Source organism: Nannospalax galili, unplaced genomic scaffold (assembly GCF_000622305.1).
Source record: "Nannospalax galili isolate Female #2095 unplaced genomic scaffold, S.galili_v1.0 scaffold615, whole genome shotgun sequence".
NCBI classification, from domain to species: domain Eukaryota; kingdom Metazoa; phylum Chordata; class Mammalia; order Rodentia; family Spalacidae; genus Nannospalax; species Nannospalax galili.
Window position 1 is genome coordinate 50,502 of NW_008336950.1, and position 19,811 is coordinate 70,312.

Genomic DNA, 19,811 nt, shown 5'->3' on the forward strand with positions numbered 1-19,811 from the left:
CCGTTTTTAGGACTGGTAGGAGTATAATCTGGTGTAGTCCAGGGCAGGTTCTCAAAAAGCCAGAAATAAGCCTGCTACACTGCTGATGGGTGTTCACCCAGAGGACCGTAAGTCTGTACAGCACAGATGTACACGCAGCTGTGTTCACAGCTGCACTACTCACAACAGCCAAGGAGTGGAGCAAGCTTAGATGTCCATCAGCAGATGAATGGATTAGTTCACAAAACAGAATTTTATGCAGTCAGAAAGAAAATGGCCAGTGTGGTGGCGCACGCCTTTAATACCAGCACTTGGGAGGCAGAGGCAGGCAGATTTTTGTGAGTTCGAGGCCAGCCTGGTCTACATAGTGAGTTCCAGGACAGCTGGGGCTACAAGGAGACCCTGTCTCAAAAAAAAGAAAAGAAAATGAAATCATGGCATTTGCAGGAAAATGGATGCAACTAAAAATTATGTTAAGCAAAAAAAGCCAGAGTCATAAAGACAAATACTGTGTACTTTTTCTTATATGCAGAGCTTGAATTTAAAAATTAAATATGGGGGCTGGAGAGATGGCTCAAACACTGGCTGTTCTTGCAGAAGACCTGGGTTCGAAACCTAGCATCCACATGGTAGCTAACAACTGTCCGTAACTCCAGTTCCAGAGGATCCGACAGCCTCTTCTGTCCTCCACAGGCATTGCATGACACAAGTGTACTTACATACATGCAGGCATAACACTCATACACATGAAATAAAAATAAATAAAATATTTTAAAAATAAGCCAGGCATGGTGGCGCACGCCTTTAATCCCAGCACTCGAGAGGCAGAGGCAGGTGGATCTCTATGGGTTCGAGGCCAACCTGGTGTACATAGTGAGTTCAAGGACAGCGGGGCTACAGGGAGACCCTGTCTCAAAAAGACCAAAAAAAAAAAAAAAATTTAAATACATATATGTATATGCGTGTGTGTGTGTTTATATACGTGTGCTTGCAGATCAGGAAACCAGAAAGGGGATCCTAGGAAGAAGAGATCTTAAGTGGGAAATAAAGAGGGTAACAGAATACAAGGAAGGAAGGAGGATGGGGAGGGTGAGGAAGGAACCAGCCCATTACCATGCCTGCTAGCCTAAAGGTTCACTTCATTTACGTATTTAGTAGTAGTACTGTGTGTGCGCGTGTGCGTGTGCGCGAGTGTGCACATGTGTGAGTGTGCGTGTGTGTGCCTGTGTGTGGGAGCATGTGCGCACGTGTATGTGTGTGTGTGCCTGTGTGTGTATGCACGCACGCTACAGCATGCATGTGAAACTCAGAGGACAATTCTGTGGAGAGTGCTCTCTCCTTCTATCAGTTCGTGAATTCTAGGGATTGAACACTGTCTGGTCCCAAAAATTAATTAGAAGTGATGACACTGCCTTCCACAGTTAAGACATCTTAGGTGGGTACAGCCTGATTAACAAATTACTTCTAAAAAGTAAATCTTGAGCTTCCATCTATTTATAAAAGAAATCTCTTAGGGCTGGAGAGATGGGTCAGCAGTTAACACTAGTTGTTCTTGCAGAAGACCCAGGTTTGAATCCCAGCACCCACATGGCCTCTAACAACTGTCCATAACTCCACGGGCATTGCACAACATGGGTGCACTTACCTACATGCTGGCAATACACATATACACATAAAATAAAAATAATAAATAAATTTTTTTTAAAAAAAAAAAAGGAAATCTCTTAGAGCTGGCAAGAGAAAAAGTTCTGTGCTTGCAGGGGAACCAACTCAGAGTTATCCACCTAACTTCAGGAAAGCAGCTAAATCACTCCCAACAGCCTATGGTACACATGCAGCCAGCACTGGTGGTCAGGAACAACCATCATGTTACTAACACAGACTTTTGTGCCATTTTCTAGGAATCAGGGCTGAGTAAGATCACATTAGAAAGACAGATGCAACAATTTTCCACTAAGTGACACAATCACACTTTTAATCCGTTTCAAAAGAAAAAACTTACTTCACATGAAGACAATCTTGTGCTTTTAAAATATTTGTATGTGGACCTGAAACAGAACTGTAACTGTAGATGTATTTGCTAGAAATTTAAAAGGTCTTTAAGCCAGATAATACACAAGTATATCTCTGCCTGTGGCAATTCACTTTTGGCAGTGAAAATCAGGGAGCTTAGTCTAAATTATTGGAAAAGTGGCACCTGTTATTTAAGCAGAATTATGACGTTCAAACAAAAAACACCACATTCAAAAACAGGGTAACACAGCAGAGGCTAAGGCAACATGCAGCCTTTAGGACAGCATGTCCATTTCTGTCAGGATGGCCGACAGTGAGAGCTGCAGCCAAATCTAAGACGTGAGCTGTGCACCAAACACACATGCAAGCTATCACCAGCTGGTTCATTTCCTGGTTTCCTCTGCAGTTAAGCAGTGCCATGTGAAGGGATTCTCACCAATGTGATGTGAAACAGAAGAGAGGGAAGCCATCATGAGGCCACGCTAGTCAGAGAGCACCTGCACAGCAAGCCAACCTCGGTCACAAGCCCTAAGGGAGGACAGAGCGTAAAATACTGGAACAAACTTGGAATACTGAATCACGTGGAAGAGCACTGCTCACTGACCTGGATTGTTTGTTCTGGACTGCTACATGAGCAAGAAATACAGTATTAAGTCTGAGTCACTCCATTATGAGATATTTATTACAGTAGTTCAATCTACCCAACTAATATCTCTGTGCCTCCCTTTCCCCAGCTAGAAAATGCATTAGAACCATGTACTCTGAAGATTGCTATAATAACGCAAGGAACTGATGTCTGAAAACTACCATATTCCATGGCACATTGGGTATACTCAATATATGGTATGCATCACCTTTATATGTCACATAAAAATTTTTCTTCCTATATCTGCATAAATAAACATTTTACTTTTACCTCAATTGTTCCAACATTGCTGCACCATGCTATGAATGTTACTTTAAGGAAAACAAAACTAACTTCTTACAATAGAAAAACAAAGTAAATCAGTGTTTGAAGAACAGTTAAAGTTTAAATGAATGGAAAACAGGACCACTGAGATGGCTCAGCCGGTGAAGGTGCTCGCTGCCAACCCCGATGCCCTGAGTTCAATCCCGAGGACCCATACGGTGGAAAGAGAGAACTGACTGCTAAGTGTTGTCCTCTGATCATCGTGTGTGTGACAGTGCAGATGCAAGCACACACACACACACACGCAGTTTTTTTTTCTTTTAAAGGAGGCACACGCATAAATTTAAAAAAAATTTAATAAGTGGAAAACAATACCAGGCACAGTGTCCCACATCTTTAATCTCAGCACTTGGGAGGCAGAGACAGGCAGATCTCTGTGAAACTGAGGTCAGCCTGGTCTTCACAGTGAGTTCCAGGTCAGCTGGGGCTACAGGGAGACCATCTTGAAAAATCAAAAATGAATTTAAAAAAAGAGTGGGAAACAGAATGGAGGACTGGTCAGAACAGAGGTGATTTTTCTATTTAAATCTTTTTTTTTTTTTCAGTCTTTTTGAGACAGGGTCTCCCATAGCCCCAGCTGTCCTGGAACTCACCATGTAGACCAGGCTGGCCTTGAACTCACAGAGATCTGCCTGCCTCTGCCTCTGCCTCTGCCTCCCAAGTGCTGGGATTAGAGGCGTGCGCCACCACGCTCGGCTTCTATTTAAATCTTTTGTTAATCCCCCAATTATGAAGTGCTACCCTCCTCTATATTTGGTAACTCAGTCTGATCATTACCTCTCAGTCCTCGAACAAAAGTATCCCAAACACAAGGGCTGTCAGTGTAACCAAGCTTGATACTCTCCTTTGCTCTTTTCAGGTCCAAGAGAAAAAAGTACTTCTTCAGGAACTGACAAGCCATGATTTCAGGAGAGCTCGGCTGTGCAGTAAGGTCCGCGTGTCCGCCTAGGCTTTTCACTGTAGAATTCAGCACATTCAGTTCCAAGCACAACGTTGCCAATTCCACCAGGTCCTTCTGAAGACTGCTTGCCATGGTGTATGGAGAATATACTTGAAAGAGGTCGCCCAGGGGCTCTGTCAGGCTGTTTTCAGATTCGCAGGCCATCTGAACACCAGTTCCTTCAATGCCTAAAGAGTCCCTCTTTTCCTCTTCATTATCATCATCTAGTATTCTCTTTTCTGATTCACTAAGTAGAGGCACATCCCGGTTCAACTTCGTGGGTGAACTGCCAGTACTGGAAATGCCTGCCATGTCCTTCATAGCAAACGCTTTTTCTAACTGCAAAAGCCACTTCTGCAAAACCATTCTTAGAGACTCGGGTTCAAATAAAACCAGAGGATCCAGTAACTTTGTCCTATACAAAACAGATGAATATGAAATTATAATTTCATATTAAATAACCTAACTGATAAAACATACTCAGCTGGAATAAATGTTACTTTTGAGCTCTTTAAGTAACAAGTATCTCAGCAAAACAACAGAGGACAGTGAGCTTGGAGTACGGTACTAATTCTTGAATACCACGCTGATGAGCTCCAGAGCCAACCATTCACTACGAGACTTCCTCCACACTCACATTGCTTCTGCTGTTGCTGCTGCCAGTTCTTGGAACCTGTCTTCTTCAGGAGGCTGACTGCTTACTTCCTTCCCTCTAGGAAAAAAAAAAATGCGTTCACAAGCATTAGAGGCGACCAAAGCTTTTGCAGACAAAGACGTCTACGCACTAAGCAGTGTGCATGTTGCCTATTACATTGCCTGAAAGGTTTTTTTTTTCCCCATCTCATTATTTTCATCAAATATTCCCCTTTGACTCATCAAGTAAATGGCACATCCTAGAGCTCACAGGTTAGAGAACATTCATGACTGAAAGTCACACACCAGTCATAAGACCTGAGACAAGACCAAGATCCTTAGTCATGCTACTCACTTTTAAATATACTGCAACTTTTTTTCTGTCTCCAGACAGGGTCTCCCCAACCGGCCCAGAACTCACTATGTAGACCAGGCTGGCCTCGAACTCAGAGAGCTCTGCCTGCCTCTGCATCCTCAGAGCTGGAACCAAAAAGTGTGCGCCACCCCACCCGGCAGATTTAATTTTCTTAAACTGTAGAATTCACAACTGATGAGCAATACAGTCTTCAGTGAGCAATGCTACAAAGACAGGGCCGCCAACAGTACAGTCTACGGCCTCTTCACGGTGGCAGCCCCCTAGCATTCCCAACACACGCAAGGCTTACTCTGCGTCTTCTTCCCGAGGACAGGGGACTGCAGCCCCTTCCTCTTCACATGCTTGATCAGCATCCTTGAAGTCCTGTTTCTCTTTTAGGCCATCATCCTTGGAGTCCTGTTTCTCTTTCAGCTCAGGGCCTGTGTGAAAGGTGCCAATCTTCTCAGTAGTTTTCCGGACAAAACTAGAAACACTGTAAGTCAAATATCAAAAATGTAACATGAAAAATATATCACTACTGTCAAGAGTGAAAATTTTAGTTTGACTTTTCTAGATCACCATTAGCCTTTCTAGGTCACCATTAGCCTTAGGAAATCAGCTTGGGCTTAATAAAAAGAAAGTAACTTTTTATAACAATTCCTCTAATCAACTATGCAGTTCACATAAGGCCCATGTAAAACTTACAATAAAATACAAGTTTATGATACTATCCTGGGAAACCAATGACTCAATGCTAAGCGGAAGGCCTTCAACTCCAGTTATCTCTACAATGTTTCCTTCAACTTAGAAAAATTAAGCACATGATCATCAACCCTTCCTCGTCAGAGAACAACAAAGGACTTCATGAAACTTAGCTCCCGACTTTTCACAATTCTCAGGTAACCAGCAGAACACGCAAAGTCTTCTCTCTCACACTCAGTGCCAAAACTGGTTTTGTACAGTAGGTAGAAAGAATTCTCAAAAATCTCCAATTCTGCTTGGTGAAGTAGTACATGCTTTTAATCTTAGCACTCACAAGGTAAAGGTAGGTGGATCTCTGGGAGAGGCCAGCCTAGTCTACTTAGTGAGTGTGAGGCCAGCCAGAGCTACGTGAGACCTTATCTCAAGAAACGATTAAAAAAAAAAAAATGCCCTCCAATTCTCACTCAGGAGTGAGAAGAGTCAAAATATGACTGATGGTCCAGTGAGGTGGCACAGCAGGTACAGGCGCTTGCCACCAGGCCTGATGACTTCAGCTCAATCCCCTGAACCCACATGTGGGAGGTGAGAACTACTCCACAAGGCTGGCCTTTGACTTGCACAGAGGCACACTGTGGCATGCAACAGGAATGTGAATAAAGCAGATTTTTAAATTTTGCTGTGTCTGGGGGTACGAGAGCAGATGAATCTGTAACAGCTTAATGCTCAGTTACTAAAATGAAGAAGAAAGCTCAAGTCCCCCAGGTAAGGAGGAGAAATCAGCAGCTTCATATTAAAAGGTTATAAGAGAAATAAAGGCTTGGCATTCAGAATGCCTTTTCCTTCTCGGTTCAACACAACAACTGACGTAACATCAGAAATGGGATGGAGTGAACAGCCAGCGGAGTTTACCTTTCCTTGACAGCCTGAAGAGACAGGAGAGGAGATGGAGCACGGAACGGCAGCGGGAGGCCAAAGGGGAGAAACGTCTCATTCTTGTCTGTCTCAAGTGTCACTGGACCATGGGAAGTATTGTCTAATAAACAGAATCGGGAGAAAACAAAATCTAATCACATGGCAGTTAAAAAAAAAAACAAAAAAAACCACAACTAAACTAATTCAGAAATGAATAAACCAAAGGAAATGGAGGATTCAATACCAAAATAACTGACCCAGATACAAATGAGCACAGAACACAGTCCACGAGGTGCATGGGATGGTCCACATGAAACACTAAGCGGGTACCTTCGTTTGCCTACTAACCCTGAATCCCCAAAGCCAAAAGGAAGTTTAGAGTTCCTATTAACCGCTCCTCAACGGTTCAGTCACAGGACACTGGAACACTGAAAAGGGAAGGAATGGCCCAGAAAACTGTAGCAGTCTTTCATTCCTGGTGGAAAATAACTTGGTTAGTGAGGACAAAATTCTTTCTATTATTTTGGCTAATGATCTCCTTTTCTTAATCTGGCCAGCATTTTGATGCATTACCAAAGTTAGGCACTTTCTGAACGTTAATCCAAACAGGTTAAAACAAAACAAAACCAAACCTAAACACCAGCACCCTCCTCTAGTGGCCAGCATGTCTGGATGGAAAGTCTATCAATGTACTAAAAATAAAAATCACGGCTATGAGAAGCTCCACATATGACAATCCTGCCAAGTTCCCAGAAAGCAACTGTTTGTCATCAGCGACCAAGAGACACAGTCATCACCTTCGCTTGCATTTGAGCCGCAGCCCTGCTCTGGCTGGTCCTCTTCCTGATGGGAAGCAAATTCTTTAAGTCTCTCATCTTCTGAGAAGGTTTGGCTGTGAAGAGAGCAGGAGTCTTCATCTGACTGACTGCCTCTTCTACTGCTGATGATACGGTAGATACCAGAGTCCAAGATGCTAAAGCTCTCCTAAAAGTGAAAAACATTCCCCTCTAAATCAAAGCTCTCTGTTGTAACACGATATAGCTTTACTTTGTATTTATTTTATGTGTATGAGTGTTATGTCTGCATGCATTTAAGTGCACCCATGTCATACAGTGCCAGCAGAGGACAGAAGGTGGCATTCAATCTCCTAAAACTGGAGTTACGAGGAAGGTTGTTAGCCACCATGGGAGCTGGGATTCAAACCTGGATCTTTTACAAGAGCAGTGCTTTTAACCACTGAGCCAGCCCTCCAGCCCATCACAATACAGCTTTTTCAGAAAAACATTAACACTAAAGTGGGAAGCCAAGAGCATCAATCATGGCTCCCTGGAACACAGCTGTGGAGACCGTTTAGCCCCTCATAGCTGGGTATCTCACATAAGCCAGTGATACCAGGCCGTATATCCTCCAGCTTATCCTTACAAAGCATGGCAGTGAGAATAAGATTCTTGGCAGCACTGAGACTTCAATTAGCATAAAGCATCTGAAATCACAGGCCAGGAACCACCTAACTGTACTGGAGGCCACGTGGGGAACACTTGGGAACAGAAAATAATCCACAGTAATAAAACAAAATGTGGCTTCACTACATACTACTCTATACTACTGCTCCTCCGACAGAAAGAAGTCTGTTACACTCGGGACTTTGAATGTGTCCCAAAGGGCCCTACACTGATGGTACTAGGGATGGTAAAACCGTTTTTTTTTTTTAAATGTTTTTTAAAAAATATTTTATTTATTATTTTTCTGCATGTACGTGAGTGCACCCATGTCATGCAATACCGCAGGGGTCAGAAGAGGGCTTCGGATTCCCCTGGAACTGGAGTTAAGGACAGTTCGTAGCCTCCATGCGGGTGCTGGGAATCGAACCCGGGTCCTCTGCAAGAGCAGTAAATGCTCTTAACTGCTGAGCTGTCTTTTTAAAAAATATTTTATTTATTATTTTTCTGCATGTACGTGAGTGCACCCATGTCATGCAATACCGCAGGGGTCAGAAGAGGGCTTCGGATTCCCCTGGAACTGGAGTTAAGGACAGTTCGTAGCCTCCATGCGGGTGCTGGGAATCGAACCCGGGTCCTCTGCAAGAGCAGTAAATGCTCTTAACTGCTGAGCTGTCTCTCCAGCCCCAGGGTGATAAAACCTTTAAGAGGTGGGGCTGAGTAGAAAGAAGTTAGGCTACGGGGGTGTACCCTAGCAGGGGAGCTGCGAGCCCATCCCTTCCCTGTGCCTTTGCTTCCTGGATGCTACGAGCTGAGCCTTGGCCACCACATGTTCCCTGCCATGATCTTCTGCCTTGCCAACGGCCTAAAGGACAGTACACCAAGCAACCAGGTACCGAATCCTCTGAAGCCACAAGCCAAAATAACCTTTTCGTGCTTTTTTTTTTTTTTTTTTTTTAAAGACAGGGTCTCCCTGTAGCTCCACCTGGCTTAGAACTTGCTATGTAGACGAGGCTGGCCTCAACCTCACAGAGATCTGCCTGCTTCTGCCTCCTGAGTACTGGGGTTAAAACTGTGTGCCACCATGCCTGGCTGACTCTTTCCTTTTTATAAACTGTTTATCTCATATAATTTTAGTTTTTGTTGTTTTGGATTTTTGAGACAGGGTTTCCCTGTAGCTCCAGCTGGCCTGAAACTCCCATGTAGATCAAGCTGGCCTTGAATTCACAGAGATCCTCCTGCCTCTGCCTCTCCACTGCTGGGACTAAAGGCATGCACCACCACACCTGGCTCATGTAATTTTATGAAAGTAATAGAAAACTTAACATCTTCACCCTCACCCCTCGAACGTACTACGTAGAAAGCAAGAACGATTTGGGATCCTGCAGGTAAGTCTAAGGTAACACAATCTCAGTCTATAACAAAAACTCTTCCAAAAGGGAATCCTGGGCTGGCGAGATGGTAAAGGTGCTTGCCGCCAGGTTCGATGGCGCAAGTTCCAGTCTCACAACCCCCGTGGTAGAAGACGAGCACAGTCTTCTGAAAGCTGTTCTTACCTCCGCAGCACATGCACCCCTCCAACACACACACTAAATAAAAGTAGTCTTTAAAAAGAACACGTACATGTGACGAAATGGAGCTTCTTCTACTGCTGCAAGCTGAATCCAAAGGTTCAAATTTTAAGATCAATTCATCCAATTGAGCAATGAGTTCACTGTAGGTTGCAGGGTCCAGCTGAGATTTCAAATGCTCTAATTTATCTGCAGTCAAAGTTTTTCTTGCCTAATAAAAGGGTAAGAAAAGCCCCAACAGAAAAGACCTCTTTGTAACTGAATCTATATTCAAAGAACCGAAATGCTAAAAGAGATCTAATAAAAATAAACCTTAATGGGTGTGTTTTAAGGTTTAACAAGCTTAATCAGAACTATATCAAGAATGACTATATGTACAATCCTCCCCCTTAAAAACGGGATCTGATATTCAAAGATGTGAGTGAATTTAGTGTACCATCTTATTACCTTCTGTGAGTGAATAAATCTGCCATGCTTTAGAGATCACTGCCATACTCTAAGTCACACAGAAAGGTTAGTAAAGACAAGCAACTCTGTAACACAACTCTGACAGCCAGGCTGGCTTTCATCAACCCACAAAAACATGTATTGGCAAGCTCTGACTCACTCTACTGGCAATGATAGAATTCTGGAAGAGGCAGCACGTGCGCGCGGCCAGGTCCCACAGGCCTCTCCTTAGTAGGCGTTCCACACAGCGCTCCACAGGCAACAGAGAAAGATGGGATATTTTCCCATTAAGGTGCAAACAGAACAAGTCATTCTTGCAGACAGCTACATCCTGAATATCTACAAAAACACATGGGTGAACAGACAGGATATTAATCAAACACCTCTCTTCTATTTTTGTAAGGCCTGGGGCTGGGATGTAGCTCAGTGGTAAAGCACTTGTCTAGAATATACAAAGCCCTAAGTTTGATCCCCAGAACTGGAGGGCAAAATCCCACCATTTCTGCAAAGACTAATATTATACTAACAAATCTTGTGGTGTGAATGAGCAGAGACTGCAGAGACTCAGGGACTGAACACTTGGTCTCCAGCTAGTGGTGCTGTTGGGAGGCCATGGAAGTTTTAGGAGGTCAACCTTGTTGGAGGAAGCCCGTCAGTGGGGGTAGGCTTAGAATTCACAGCCTCACCCAGCTTCCAGTTTGCTCTCTGCTTCCCATTTGTGGTGGGAGATGTGAGCGCTCAGCTTTCTGCTCCTCTGCCACACCTCCCCGCCATGATGGACTCCTATCCTTCTGGAACCATTAAGCCAAAATAAACTTTTTTTCTCTGAGTTGCCTTGTTCAGAGTACGTTACCACAGCAACAGAAAAGTAACTAATACAATTTTTAAATAAGGTTTGGCTTGACTGAATTTCATCTTTTTATATTTCTACTTCAATGAAAAAATATTTTGGACACTATTCTAAAAAGATTAGGAAATAAAAAAACACACCTTTGTGATTCAAAATCCTAAGTTTAAAACATTATTTCCAGTTGGGTGTGGTGGTGCACACCTTTAATCCCATTGTAGTAACCCTTATACTTTAAGGACACTAGCACTCAGCTCACTGAGAGTTGACAGACTTCTCTGGACTCTGTTAATGTAAAGGCTGAGGAGGGGGCAGTCTGCTGCCAGGATGCTGGGAAGATGACCAGACGGCTGTGCGTGGGTGCCGGGGCTGGTTTGTCCCCTGTTATGTTTCTGCGTACATCAAAGGAAGTCCGTCACTGGGCAGTCTCCACAGCCTCGGGTTCACTGGCCTTGCTTTCTCACCGTTAGTGATAGGACAATTCCTATGTGCTGTGCACTGCTTAAGCACTTATCACATGTAAACTCTGTGTGAACTTCAAACACTAAGCTTCCAATAAAAGCTCTAAAGAGGACAGTGAAAGTGCTCTTGAGTGGACAAATGCCAAGAGCCCCTGATCTAATCTTAATTTTTTGGCATCAGTCAAGCAAGGGGGCAGGAGGACTATGCGGCAGCAGGGGGGTTACATCCCAGCACTAGAAGGCAGAGGCAGGAGGATCTCTGTGAGTTGGAAGCCAACTTGGTCTATATGGTGAGTTCCAGGCCAGGCAGGGCTATACAGTAAGGTCCTCTCTCAAAAATAAGTAAATAAATATAATAATACTAATAATAAAATGCTAATTCCTATGAAAAATAATTGGGATTGCCAAAGTGGGTAATACATTATAGGCCAGACTAACATTACTAAGAGTTAAAGCTTGATGTTCACCGAATATGGTGGCGTATACCTGTAATCCCAGCACTTGGGAGGCAGAGATAGGTGAATCTTTCGGAGTTCGAGGCCAGTCTGGTCTACATAATGAGTTCCAGGACAGCTGGGGCTAGAGGGAGAAAAAAGACCAAAACCTCTCCTAATTTTAACAAAGTATATAAATAAGTGAACCATTCATGGGAGGGGAGATGACCTATAAGAAATCTGTGGGTCAGTAATGCTCTTGTCCCTTTCTCTTCTAGTAGAAAAGGCCCAAATGCCAATGCACTATCTTCCTATGCAGCAGTGCTAAAATTTCCCATACTCTGGTTTTAACCAAAAGAACACAGAGATTGGTTTTCTCTTGGTCACATACACTAAGTATCATTCCCTAAATTTTCAACTTCTCAGATTGTAAGAGAATTCTCACATAAGTAACTTTCACACACAATTATGAAATTGAAAATTAGGTAAGAAATAAAAATATAATTACCCTTGAATTCACTCCAAAGGAGAACTTGAACATTCTGAGGAATGAAAATATAAATTCCCTTTTCTGTCCAAGTCACCACACAGTGCTCGCTGGAAGACAAGACCAAAGAGGTGAAGGGAACTCAGATGTGCCAGGGTCAGAACTTCTCTCTGAACGCAGATTGTCTCATTACTAGTAAAGCCAAATCAGCCTACACAAGGAGATGCAGCAGTGACCCAGCCTACCCAGCCCCACCCCTCCTTTCTGACAGCCACTAAGAAAATGCAATCAATGATGCCAACTTCATAAAACTCAGACACATACACTACATAGCTTCTAGAACAGGAAAAGGCCGCTATCCGGAAAAAGGAAAGCTCGGCGCACTTAATGTGGGAGCTTCCCAGATACGATATGACACATGCTCACTTAAAACAGCCAATCACTCCAGTGCTGTTAGGAACAGCACTATCTGGACTTCATCAGTGTGTGTAGGTGACAAAAGGCTGGGGCATTATGAGGGCTACAGCAGATTATCTGAGGCCCATCAGGTAGAAGTGTTATTTTGTAAAAACAAGACAAAGTGGTGGAAAGGTGAAATAACATGCCCAGGCCCAGTCAGCATAAAGGCAGAAAAGTCTAAATTCAAACCAAGGATGTAGTGCCAAAGTCTGAACCTTCACCTCTGTATCTCACAGAACAGACCTTCTTCCTCATCTGTCCCCAGAAATGCACTCTCTGTTATCTGGAATCCTGATTGTTTCACTTGAATGAACTTTCAAAAAGCAATGCATTTGCTAACTACTCAACCCAATAGCTCTCCATCGGCCCCATTTTCCTGACCCCCAGGCTGTCCCTTCTCCATCCTCTCCATCGGCCCCGTTTTCCTGACCCCCAGGCTGTCCCTTCTCCATCCTCTCCATTGCCCCGTTTTCCTGACCCCCAGGCTGTCCCTTCTTTCACAGTCCTTACTTCCCCAGAGCTGGCTTTCCTGGTTCTCCACCTGCCTCTCTGGTGCTCCGCATCTCCGCTGTCTCTTTCTAATCCATTTACTCCTAAGGGTGATGTTTAAAAAGTCAAAGAAAACAAATAAAAAGTCTGCTGGGTGTGATCCCAGCACTGCAGAGGCACAGGCAGGCAAATCTCTGGGAACTGGAGGCCAGCCTGGTCAACATAGCAAGTTCCAGGCCAGCCAGGGCCAACAGTGAGATCCTGTCTCAAAAAAAAAAAAAAAATTAACGGCATAGCCAGGCATGGTGGCACACACTTTTAGTGCCAGTACTCGAGAAGCAGATCTCTACGAGATCAAGGCCAGCCTGGTCTACACAGTGAGTTCCAGGCCAGCTGGGGCTACAGGGAGACTATCTTAAAAAAAAGAAAGAAAAAAAGGGGGGGGGGCGCAAATTACATCTGAACAAAAGAAAAAGCCAAAGGAGAAACTTACCTAAGATGCAAGAGTTTGGGGAACAACAAGGCCTGGGCGGGTCCAGCTGTGTGATCGTACTGGGGCTCTGACCTACAAGAGAAACGTGGCTGCTAACAATTTAAGCACAACTTAAAATCAGATCTTTTGCAATAGAGAACAAATTTCAGCTCCAAAACGAATTCAAGTGCCTCAACCGCATCTCTCGTCACTCGTTACTCTCTGTGGGGCTGGAGAGATTGCTCAGCAGTTAGAGCACTGGCTCTTATAGAGGACTGGGATTTGGTTCCCAGCACCCACATAGTGGCTAACAACCCTCCATAAAGCCCTCTTCTGACCTTTGTGGGCACTGCATGACATGGGTGTACTTACATGTAGGCAATACACTCAAACACATAAAATAAGAATAAATAAAATATTAAAATTATTTTTTAAAAATCAAGTTACTCTCTAATCACAAGAAAGACAGTTGATTAAAGACTGTTCTGGTTTTTTGATAAAAATTCTACTTCACTCCTAATGGGGCTAGAGAGACGGTTCAGTGGTTAAGAGCAATGGCTGCTCTTCCAGAAGACCTAGATTTGGTTCCCAGCACCCACATGGCAGCTAACAACTATTAACTCTAGTTTCAAGGGATCCTATGCCCTCTTGTGGCTTCTGTGAGCATTTCAGGTATTTGGTACACTTTAACATGCAGGCAAACCACTGATAAACATAAAAAAAAATTTTTTTTTAATTCTACCTTACTAGGTGGGTAAGAACCCCTAACCCAATGTAAGGAAATTGTGGTGTTAACCAATGGCTGCTGGAAGGGGTAGAGACAGTCTCTTTCAAGGACGGGACTCTTGGTAGGTTGATCAGGCTCCAGTGGATGAACCCACACTGAAGGACATTTGGGGACACAAATTAGATTTTATAAGCCTTGTGTGTGTGTGTGTGTGTGTGTGTGTGTGTGTGTGTGTTGGGGGGGAGAACATTAAATGTGGCATGGGCAATAAGGGGAGGGGGTGGGTATATGAAGACCATCAAATTATGTTGTATGAAACTTTCAGTTCAATTAAAAAAAGAAAGAAGGACTAGGGAGATTGCTCAATGGTTAAGAACACTTGCTGTTCCTCCAGAGGACCTGGGTTCAATTCCCAGCATCCACATGGTGGCTAACAACCATCCGTTAACTACAGTTTCATGCAATCCAATGCCCTCTTCTAGCCTCTGCAGGTACTGCACAACACGGGTGCACTTACATACATGTGGGTAATACACTCATACACATAAATAAAAATAATAAATACTTTAAAAAGACAAAATCTTGGGCATATATGCAACACCATGACTTTAACCCAGTCCCTCCAGCAAAGCTCCTCTGACCCGCCCAGCCATCCAATCACTACCTTGGAGTGATCACAGGGAGTGGTGGCATCGACAGGAGTTTCTTGAACTGGTGTGTACTCAGTACCTCCCCGTCAAAGCTCACTTCCCACATCCTGGAGCCAGGGCGAGCACAGTAGATCAGAGGCTGCGGGCTCCCAGCACATCTTCCTGGGAAGAAACAAGCCCCATATTCTCCATCTCTTTCCTTATTTCCAATTTTCCAAAACTTTTCCCTAATGTCCAGAAAGGAAGAGAAAGTATGTTTACCTACACAAAAAGAAAAAAGTAAAAACAATAGCATCAAAGAAAAAAAAAAACATAGCCTGGAGCGAGGGCTCAGTGGTATAGGAGCACATACTATTCTCGGAAAGGACCAGAGTTCAATTCCCAGCACCCATGTCAGGTGGCTCACAACTGCTACAACTTCAGCACCTGTACTCACACACATACACATAATTAAAAATAAAAATAACTTAGCCGGGCATGGTGGCGCACACCTGTAGTCCCAGCACTTGGGAGGCAGAGGCAGGCGGATCTCTGTGAGTTCAAGGCCAGCCTGGTCTACATAGTGAGTTCCAGGAAAGCTGGGGCTGCAGGGAGACCCTGTCTCAAAAAGAATAAATAAATAAAGAAATAATAAATAAATAAATAAATAAATAAAATAAAAATGTTTTAAAATATTTTATTTATTATTTTTATTTGTGTGTATGAGTATATTGCCTGCAAGTATGTAAGTGCACCTGTGTCATGCAATACCCGTGAGGCCAGAAAAGGGCGTTGGATCCCCTGGAACTGGAGTTACAGATGGCTGTTAGCCACCGTAGGTGCTGGGAACCAAATGCAGGTCCTTTGCAAGAGCAGTCAGTGCTCTTAACCGCTGAGCCATCTCTCCAGTCCCAAAATAAAAATAACTCTTTAAAAAGAAAAACAGCCCTAGAAATCAGGATGGCCATACAGCCCACCTACAATGATCTTCTCCTTTTCCTCCTCCTCACTCAGTCAGACAGTCTAGGAAACAACCACATGGAGAGGTGGAGGTAGGGGCTGATTTACCACTAACTATTCTGTGACAGGAAGCAAACCTCTTCACATTATCCATAGAACGAAGAAAGCCTGTTTCGGATCCGAAAGGAGTTATCAAGCCACTTCATTCATCTCTGGATCCAACTGTTCATTTCCAGGTCATTGTGTAGAACATACTTTTCTTTGGACATTCTGTAGAAGCTGTCAGTCTACTTCTCAGTTGTTGCCAAGCCCTTCCCTCAACACAAACACCCAATAAACTCTTCCTCCTTTCCTCAAAACACCAGGTCCTTTGGAAATTCCCAATCTTGGGCCGTCCTACTCCCTTAGAAATACCTGGTTAACCCTGAAGGCTGCACTCACCACAGGAACCCTGGAGGGATCATGACCAGCCTCTTCTGAGCACCCCTATCATTTGATCTTTTGGAGTTCTGTTGTAGTTTGTCATTTTGGAAACAGGGTCTGACTCCTAGCCCAGGCTGGCCTGGAACTTCCTATGTAGCCAGGCTGGACTTGAATGCTCAGCAATTCTCTTGCCTCAGCCTCCCAAGTGCTGAGATGACAGGTATGAGCCTTCATACTTGCCTAGCTATTCTTTTTACAACTAATTTTTTTGTGGCTCATAAAATGAGTTTCATTATGACACTTTTAAACATGTAGAACATCGTACTTTGCTCACAATAACCTCCCCTTCCTCCCCTGTCCTCACACTGTCCCCTTCCTCCCTCCCCTGTCCTCACACTGTCCCCTTCCTCCCGTCCTCACACTGTCCCCTTCCTCCCCTGTCCTCACACTGTCCCCTTCCTCCCTCCTCTCCTCACACTGTCCCCTTCCTCCCCTGTCCTCACACTGTCCCCTTCCTCCCCTGTCCTCACACTGTTGTCGATCTACCACAGATTGACCAGTAAACAGATATACCCAAATAAATATACATTTATTTCTAGATTCTACCCAAGAGCAAACTTGAAATGTTTGTCACGGGGCTGGAGTGATAGCTCAGCAGTCAAGAGCACCTGCTGCTCTTGAGGATGACCCAGGTTCAAATCCCAGTACCTATAGGGCAGCTGACAACTGCCTATAACTACAGTTCCAGGGGATCTGAAGGCCTCTATTGTCCTTCGAGGGCATTGCACAAAATAGGTGCATTTACAAACATGCAGGCAATACACTCATACACATAAAATAAAGATACGAAATAAAATATTTTAAAAAAGAGGCAGGGCGTGGTGGCGCACACCTTTAATCCCAGCACTTGGGAGGCGGAGGCAAGCGGATCTCTGTGAGTTTGAGGCCAGCCTGGTCTACATAGTGAGTTCCAGGACAGCTAGGGCTACAAGGAGACCCTGTCTCAAAAAGACAAAAAAAAAAAAAAGAAAGAAATGTTTGCCTCTTTCCTCCCATAGCCATTTCTGCCCTTCGTGTCATTCATATACATAGGCATGAGGGCATATTTATTTTTATTTATCTGGATTCTACAGAGGAGAGAAAACACATGATATTTGTCTCCTGATACCCACGCTTTATGCCCTGGCTGCACCAATTCTCCTTCCTCGGCTCCACGTGCTGCATTACGTGCTTCTACTCTTTCATGGTGCCTGCTACATCACACATGCAGGTCTGTCTACCTGAATGTTATGAGCTGTCAGGGCACAGGCTCTTTTTCTTGCTCCTCTTTAGCTGAATTCCCAGTGTACAGAGTGTCTGACCCACAGGAAACACACAGTACATTGTAGCTTTGTGGGGGGGGTGGTATTTTTGAGACAGGGCTCCCCGTAGCTCCAGCTGGCCTAGAACTCTCTGCGTAGACCAGGCTGGCCTTGAACTCAGAGATCCAACTGCCTCTGCTGCCCAAGTACTGGGATTAAAGGCACACACCATCACATCATGTAGCTTCATGTTTTGAGAGAGGGTCTCACTATGTGGTCTGGGCTGGCCTTGAGCTCACAGTCCTCTAGTCCCTGCCTCTGTTGCCCAAGTGCCAAGATTACAAGCATTGCCACCTCACCCAGCTCATAAATGCAATCTCTTGTTTTGGAGAATGATCTACTATTTTCTAGCATGAATTTACCATATGACCTCAGATAGTTCAATAAATATTCTACTTATTTGCTTTGTGAATATGTTATACTATAAAACACGAATGTAAAAATGCTTTGAAATATACACAGAGCAGTATCAGAAGTTACGGCCTCATTATACTCCTTATCAGCTATGAAGCCGAAGATGACCTTGAACTCCTGATCCCCTCACCCCTATAATTCCGAAGTGCTGGGATTACAGTTGTGCCAGCAAGCCCAACGTAGGAGTCCCAGTTTTTAGAGAATGCTGTTTGCTGGGTGGGTTTTTGACTTAGTATACTACCTATGATCCCTCAAACTGGATCCCAGCTAAGGCAAAATGGACAACTGAACATTTCACTTTTGCGGCCAGTTCTGTGTTCCTGCAACCTAGCTCCAGCCATACCCCATGAAGGAGGTATAGAAGGGTTTAGTCCATTACAGAATTCTCTCTTTTGTCTGTGCTTCAAGATTTCCGTAATAAATTTTGAAAAGAAGGGATGATCCTGAGAAACGGAACAGCCAGCAAATGAACCAGGGCCAGTGGAAACAATGGGTACTATTTCTGGGCAGTGAGATTAGCTGAGGACCTGTGACACAATGAGCTCAAACACTCATCTCAAGCTGTTTCCTAATCTGGTCTGGTATTTCACAATCGCCACACTCCTTTCACAATCGAACACTCCTTTAACACCCACTGCACCTTTGTCTCCACCTGGAGACGTCAGAAGACCAGTCAGCGTCACAAAGCTCTTACTAATTCCTTACTCAATTCTGTCCTTTAATTCCATCACATACACAACAAATTTTAAAAAGAGCAACAACAAAACCAGAGAAGCCTTCCTGATTCCACATATGGAAACAAGGGCTTGGCCTTTTCTCGTTGGCACTTGGTCATGCCATGGGAAAGATTCATTGATTGTCTCCATCACCCACTGGACTGTCTGGGTCTCCTAGGTCTCCCACTTTTGAGTATCAGCTTCTATTTAACTGGTTCTTCATTCATATCTATATAATTAATTTAAGGGCTTGGGCTACACGATTCCTAAGACCCCAAAGCTTGAAATTCTATATATGTGATGACTCGTGGTCGTCATTCTACCTCTCAGTGTCACATAAGAAGGATCGAGTAAGCGAAGACACAAGCAATCTTCCGTCCAAAAAATCTAACTGCACGACACAGGAGTCGACCGTTGTTATTGTCTGAACAGGAAACATCACAAAGGCGGCAGCTGCCTAAAAGGGACATGAGAAGGAAATACATTCACTTCTTTGTAACAAATACACACTCTCTCCTCTTCAGCTTTAGGCCAAATTAAGCCAGGTGCCTTAGCACACACCTGTAATCTCAGCACTCAGGAAACTGAGGCAGGAGGACAGTTTAGGCCAGTTTAGGTTATGAAACTAGACTCTGTCTTGAGAAACCACAAAAAAATTTAAAAATTTTAAAAGTTTAAAAAGAAATAAAATAGGCCAAACTTTAGCTTGTCTACAAAAATATAAAAATTGCCCTCATTTAAAATTTTTGTGAAGTAATTTGACACACAGCTGCAGAAAATTCCTAAGGCTCCATTTATAATTATCTATGTGCTATATGAAGTTGGAATGAAAAAAAAAAAAATGAAGTTAGCTGGGCATGGCGGCACATACCCTCAATCCCAGCACTGGGGAGGCAGACACAGATGGATCTCTGTGAATTCAAGGCCAGCTGGGGCTACAGGGAGAGCCTGTATCAAAAAGACAGGAGGGG

The 19,811-nt window shown here is 43.9% G+C and overlaps 1 protein-coding gene across 2 annotated transcripts in view; it reads right to left on the bottom strand.

Moving 5' to 3' along the window:
• The window catches only part of Hps5 (HPS5 biogenesis of lysosomal organelles complex 2 subunit 2), a 39,370-nt gene that overhangs the window by 11,179 nt on the left and 8,380 nt on the right, over positions 1-19,811 (bottom strand). For both annotated transcript variants that reach the window (XM_008831692.3, XM_029562879.1), the window contains exons 6-16: positions 19,164-19,297; positions 15,002-15,214; positions 13,632-13,703; positions 12,212-12,300; positions 10,122-10,300; positions 9,567-9,725; positions 7,302-7,488; positions 6,502-6,625; positions 5,201-5,383; positions 4,540-4,614; positions 3,740-4,317 (exon numbers count right to left, since the gene is read on the bottom strand). In XM_008831692.3, coding sequence (XP_008829914.1) covers positions 3,740-4,317; positions 4,540-4,614; positions 5,201-5,383; positions 6,502-6,625; positions 7,302-7,488; positions 9,567-9,725; positions 10,122-10,300; positions 12,212-12,300; positions 13,632-13,703; positions 15,002-15,214; positions 19,164-19,297 — 1,993 coding nt within the window. The remainder of the gene's footprint in view (positions 1-3,739; positions 4,318-4,539; positions 4,615-5,200; positions 5,384-6,501; positions 6,626-7,301; positions 7,489-9,566; positions 9,726-10,121; positions 10,301-12,211; positions 12,301-13,631; positions 13,704-15,001; positions 15,215-19,163; positions 19,298-19,811) is intronic.